Source organism: Citrus clementina, unplaced genomic scaffold (genome assembly GCF_000493195.1).
Source record: "Citrus clementina cultivar Clemenules unplaced genomic scaffold, Citrus_clementina_v1.0 scaffold_7, whole genome shotgun sequence".
Lineage (NCBI taxonomy): Eukaryota > Viridiplantae > Streptophyta > Magnoliopsida > Sapindales > Rutaceae > Citrus > Citrus x clementina.
In genome coordinates, this window is record NW_006262075.1 from 20,110,125 (window position 1) to 20,116,476 (window position 6,352).

Genomic DNA, 6,352 nt, shown 5'->3' on the forward strand with positions numbered 1-6,352 from the left:
GGGACCACCTACGTGGCATAATCTCAGTGAGCCTAATAATTAGCCCAAGAAAAAAAAAAGGCCAAAATAACACTTGGATCCATGATGTTTTATTAATGTCAGAAATGAAAACAATGTACCCTTTTATTTCAATTGGGTTCATTAATGTATACTATAATAGTATAATTTAACTGGCCTGTCGTGGTGCTGGAATTTAGAATCACACATCCTTGTGTTTGTCGTGCATCAAATTTAGGCCAACATAAATCTACCTATTTATTGAATGTGTCGAAAGTAAAGTAGTAATACAATTCATATATTATATTTAATCGTGTTAATTGTTATATGTTTAACATATTTTTAGTATATTTATTTTTAAATTTTATTATTTTAATAAATATAATTCAAAGATACAATATTTAAATTCTAATAAAATTTGATTTTCATATAATTATATGATAAATTTAATAGTTATATTTGAATTAAAAAATAAGTAAATATTATTATTAATCATGTTAAACATGGGTTCTCTTATTAGGAGTTCTATAATTGAGATTAAAAAAAAAGTAAATAAATAATACAAATTCGATGTAATTAATAAATATGTTATTTTTCATCAGTTTGAACTCATTAATTTCTGTTGTATTCATGATGTATTAGTAAATTGTGTCAAAAAATGACAACCTCTCAACAATTGTATGGACAAACTGGTTTCAATTATTATTTATGCCGAGCTAAATTTGAGAATAAGAATTAGGGAAACTGAATTGGAATTTACTTTAAAGCTTTAAAACTTATTACTTTAATCCTAATTTTGTAAGAAAAATGGATCTCTATGTTATTATCCCATCAATGAAAATTAAAAACCGTCTCTATCCTTGTTCACCTCAGTTCTCATCTTGCACTATCATAGTATCATTGACTAGCAGGAAAACACCAAAACGACGGCACATCTTCCATTATAGCGCCGAATTATCGTTACCATGAACCGAATATCTCTGACGATTTACTTGGCAGTGTTCTGGCTCCTAACGGAGAGCAGTGGCGCAGAAACGGTAATGTTTTCGACGAAGCTGATACACAGGTTCTCGGAGGAAGTGAAGGCGCTTGGAGTTTCTAAAAATAGAAATGCGACGTCGTGGCCGGCGAAAAAGAGCTTTGAGTACTACCAGGTGCTGCTCAGCAGCGATGTCCAGAAGCAGAAGATGAAGACTGGGCCGCAGTTTCAGATGCTTTTTCCTTCTCAAGGAAGTAAAACGATGTCGCTTGGAAATGACTTTGGCTGGTAAGAATGTGTAGAGGTTTGCAGTTTTTTCACTGAAAAAATAAACAAATTAGCTTTACATTACAGACGAGAAAAATTCGAGCTGGATTTTCACAATTTTAGAATTTTTGTTGAGTTATACCTTGTTTGGAGTGCTTCTTCATAATCACAAGCGCTTTGTGATAAGCAGAACCTGTTTTTTTTTTTGGGTAAATTTAATTAACTTAACTTAAAAGTGCTTTTATATAAAATACTTTTGTTTGAAAATGCTTTCTATGAAGTCACCATTAGTACAACTTAATCCATGAAAAATGCAAACTTTTCACTGACTATTATTCAAGTCAAACTTAGGTCAAACACCAGTATGTGAGTGTTGGAATATTTATTTGTATATATTTACAGTCTTAGATATATTTCCATTGAGTCATGCTTTGTTTTGTTTTCCGATTTTTAGGTTACATTACACATGGATTGATATAGGGACACCAAATGTTTCTTTTCTTGTTGCATTGGATGCTGGCAGTGATCTGCTTTGGATTCCGTGTGATTGTGTACGATGTGCTCCTCTTTCTGCAAGCTACTATAATAGTCTGGTAAGCCGGCCATCTTTGCTTGTTGTTTCTTAAAAATATCGCTGCTTCTTTAATGATCCTTTTGTCAAATGTGAGGAAGGTAAAATGAAAATCGATTAGTCATTGCTAATGATATGTATTTAATTCTATGTATCAAGGAACTTTGCAGGAAGTTTTCACTCAAGCTACTTATTTCTAAAAATGAACCTGGGCTGCCTAGGATACTTATCGTGTCCCTCTTAGGAAAAAATTTGTCGATACGTCAAAAATCTTTGAAGCTCAAAACTTGAGATTCTTAAGCTTTGGGCTTTCTGAGGTTTATGTGCTGATCCGATTACGCCTAAGTTTCTGAGTGGTAATTTTAATTGTGCATATTTTTTAATAATTTTAATTTTGATTGTGCATCAAGAGTGGTGTTAGATATTTTGGAACTAAAGGTTTCTTAAATATTCTAGTATTAGAGATGAAATATCTGTTCTCCATACAAAGTGTAACATGGGCCCTGGTTTGTCGACTATTCTTAATATATGTTGGAGCTTCTAAGGAATAATTCTATGCTTCACTAGTATTCACTCGTCAGAATTGCTTCTATAGGCCCGAGGAAATTTGTGCCACTGAACTTCCAAGTTTGTCCTTGTCCCTTGGGGTGATCTTCTGAGTCTCTTTCACACTGAAATTTTTGTTTTTCAAAGTGGCGCTGTAGGTGTTGTGGCTTTTATGCATGCATTTATTATTTTATAATTATATTTCATCATTTGATTTTAGTAATCATACTTATTAGCTGAAAATTTTTTTTATTCACTTTTTTAAGGAATGGAGGGAAAAGGATGATTATTTTTTTGATGCATTTATTGACCTGATTGAATGAACTTATATTTTTTTGGATAAGAGAATGAATGAATTTAGATAGTTGGATACTTCCAATGAATTCATAAAAAATGGAGTTGTGAATCCTCTATTAAGATGCAGGTTTAGCACTTATTTCCAATGATTGATTGGTAGATGCTCCCTCCTGTTTGGGGCATCTATTATGCAGGATAGAAATCTAAATGAGTACAGTCCTTCTGCTTCGAGTACGAGCAAGCATTTATCTTGCAGTCATCGACTATGTGACTTGGGGACCAGTTGTCAAAATCCTAAGCAACCGTGCCCTTACACTATTGACTACTACACAGAGAATACATCAAGCTCAGGGTTGCTTGTTGAGGATATATTACATCTTATATCAGGAGGTGATAATGCATTGAAGAATTCTGTGCAGGCATCAGTTATAATTGGGTGCGTATATTCATATAGTTAATTTAAAATATCTTCTTATTGTTCCATTAAAAGGCTCTCTTGTAATTACTTACTCAGTTTACATTTGCTCCCTCTCTCCTGGAGTACAGTTGTGGTATGAAGCAGAGCGGTGGTTACTTGGATGGGGTTGCGCCTGATGGCCTCATTGGTTTGGGACTTGGAGAAATTTCAGTTCCCAGTCTTCTTGCTAAAGCAGGATTGATTCGGAACTCCTTCTCAATGTGCTTTGACGAGGATGATTCCGGAAGAATATTTTTTGGGGATCAGGGACCAGCCACTCAACAGTCTACCTCTTTCCTGGCCTCTAATGGGAAATAGTATGAGTGGCCTATGCACCTTAATAAGCTTAGTCATTTCCTCTCAACTCTGTCTACTATTTCAATTTTCTTACTTACTAAGAATTGTAATTTGATTCAGCATAACCTACATCATTGGAGTGGAGACATGTTGTATTGGGAGTTCTTGCCTTAAGCAGACAATTTTCAAAGCAATAGTGGATAGTGGTTCATCATTTACATTTCTTCCGAAGGACATATACGAAACCATTGCTGCAGAGGTACTTTTCTTCCCCTTTCAAATTGAACTCTGATGTGACTTCATAATCAACCTGTTAAATGTCACTGTCATCTGTGATAGTTCGACAGACAAGTGAATGACACAATCACTAGTTTTGAAGGTTATCCATGGAAATATTGCTACAAGTCCAGGTAAAGAGGCATGACCCTTCTCACTTCTTTCCTCCTCTGAGCTTGTGTGTGTTCTTGCCAATGCCTCCATTCATTCTTTTTCTCTTTTGTTTTATTTGGTTAACCAGTTCACAGCGGCTGCCCAAGCTTCCTTCTGTTAAGCTCATGTTTCCACAGAACAACAGCTTCGTGGCCAACAATCCTGTATTTGTTATCTATGGCACTCCGGTGGGTTTTCCTTAGATTTTTAGAATCTTTCTAGTGTGTTTGACTGAGTTTGTGTCATTTAAAAAAATTTAAATGTCCAAGAAACAAAATATGCAAACTCTTTTTGTGAGAATTCCTGAAGATGTGGACTTTATTTCACTTTAGGTTAGTAAATTATGTAAAGGTATCAAAGAAAATGTGTTTTATTTTCCACTTAATGAGAATTCTGAACCATTGTAAAATACTAAAGTCATTGCTCACTTTAATTTCCAACCTATATCCTGTGAATATTACCGACCTACATTTCAGAAAGTATCTTGTGCTGCAGGGGGTTACTGGATTTTGTTTAGCCATACAGCCTGCAGATGGAGATATTGGGACAATTGGACGTAAGTATCCTCTGCTGCTTCCTTTTCTTTTCTTATTTGTTTGTTTATTTTGATTTTGGGGTTATTTTGGGTTTTGTTTATGTGAATTTCTGTCCTAAGGAATAGAAAATTCATGCAGAGAACTTCATGACAGGATACCGAGTTGTGTTTGATAGGGAAAATTTGAAGTTAGGCTGGTCACACTCTAATTGTGAGTTCTTTCTCCTTTTCTCATTTCATATTTCTCCGGCACTTGGAAGGTTACATATTGGTAACGGTATGCCATAGTTCATTGGTTTCGCATGATCCAACAATCTGTGCACTTCTTGACTCAATTTAATTACGATTCATCTCCAGGTCAAGATCTAAATGATAGTACAAAGTCGCCTCTCACTCCTGGGCCTGGTACCCCATCTAACCCGTTGCCTGCAAACCAAGAGCAGAGCAGCCCTGGTGGACATGCGGTTGGTCCTGCTGTAGCAGGAAGAGCTCCCTCTAAACCATCAACTGCCTCAACCCAACTCATCTCATCAAGGTCTAGTTCCTTAAAGTTGCTGCCATTTTTGCTTTTATTGCGTGTGCTTGTTTCAGCTTCATAAGTATATATACAAGCGCCTTTACTAGCTTGAATTTAATAATGTAGCTAGCAGTCTCGCATGTAAATCTAGGTCTTTTTTAATTTCATTATGAATTTGGAGCTTTCTTGTCATCCATTGCCTCCAGTTTTTCTTCATAGGCCATTGGATTGATTTGAGCTCGCAGGATGTGAACTGGATTTCCTTTTCTCTAATATATGTAGCCAAGTTATCTCATAATTTCAAGTCTGAGTCTGCTTTATTGGTATAGCTGACCTGTATTGTTATATGTCTTCATTACTCTCTCTATATTGGTATGGCTGATCCATTATATCATTGCATTATCTGTTAGATTTTCGATGTAAAACTTCATACTACTTACTTAAATGTATAAATTAAATGACGTGTAAAGGAAAAAAAGATTGTATTTATTACTGGAAATGTTTGTATTTCTGGAATAGTACACACACAATGTTGTTTGATCATTAAGTTGTACTGTGAAAAAGTTCCATCAAATATGAGGTTCTGGAGAAGGAGCAAAGAGTTGGACATATGCTATTTCAGGTTGCAGCAGCAAACATTTCTATGAAGTTGGTGTGTATTCTCCTTGCAACGCAAGAGATTGCCTGTTCCAAAATGAGTTGCGGTTGCAACAACAGCATGTTCATCAAATAAGTGAAAGAGCTTGCATAAAAGACACAAATATTAACTACGAGTTCATTGTTCAAGACATTTCAATCGGTACAAAAAAAAAATAAATCAAAGAATGGAATTGTGTTGATTCGGATCAAGTGCTTCATTTCCTTGATGTGAGGATATAGGCCCATTCTTTTTTTTTTGGTTTTATGATATTGATAGATTTAGTTATATCATTTATATTGACCCATCGATTGACTGTATCAATTGATCAGTGGGTTTTAATTAGATGATTTCTTCTTATTTTTAGAAAATCAAAAGACCAATTCGGGGTTGATCTTTCATTTGAAAGTACTTCAATTCTCCAAGGAAAATCATTCCGTTCCTACTTCCTTGGAAAACAACGAATTGACTAGATGTGCAATAAGAGGTCTTTTGAAATTTATAATTTACAAAAATATATACAATCTGAAATATGTTATTGGAATTCCTAATACATAACATATTAGAGCGCTTCTGTGAATATAATATCCTGCCGTTAGAAAAGTAATGAACGAAATGTGTTGGATAACTTTTAAAAATACAGGATTAACCAAGTAATTGATCCAAACCCTAAGGACTAAAATAAAGGGAAATTTTAACCAATAACTAATAAGCACAGTAATAAAGCTTCAAATGACTATTAACTTGTTGAAAAATCGTGTGAAGCAGCCACAGCGCATGCCTCTTTATATATTTCTTCTTCAATCTCGTTCTCGGCACAAGA

At 34.7% G+C, this 6,352-nt stretch overlaps 1 protein-coding gene across 2 annotated transcripts; it reads left to right on the forward strand.

The window, feature by feature from the left end:
* Positions 1-889: 889 nt before the first annotated feature.
* On the forward strand, positions 890-5,186 carry LOC18036705 (aspartic proteinase-like protein 1). Of its 2 annotated transcripts, none has more exons than XM_024180094.1 (10): positions 890-1,264; positions 1,698-1,836; positions 2,852-3,093; positions 3,204-3,431; positions 3,532-3,670; positions 3,751-3,821; positions 3,929-4,028; positions 4,336-4,396; positions 4,515-4,586; positions 4,733-5,186. In XM_024180094.1, exons 1-10 carry the CDS (start codon positions 963-965, stop codon positions 4,972-4,974), a joined length of 1,596 nt encoding a protein of 531 aa, XP_024035862.1. In that variant the 5' UTR covers positions 890-962; the 3' UTR covers positions 4,975-5,186. The 2 variants fall into 2 exon arrangements, with proteins under 2 accessions (XP_024035862.1, XP_024035863.1); XM_024180095.1 differs by having other exon boundaries at positions 4,496-4,586; positions 4,733-4,825.
* The last annotated feature ends 1,166 nt before the right edge of the window (positions 5,187-6,352 follow it).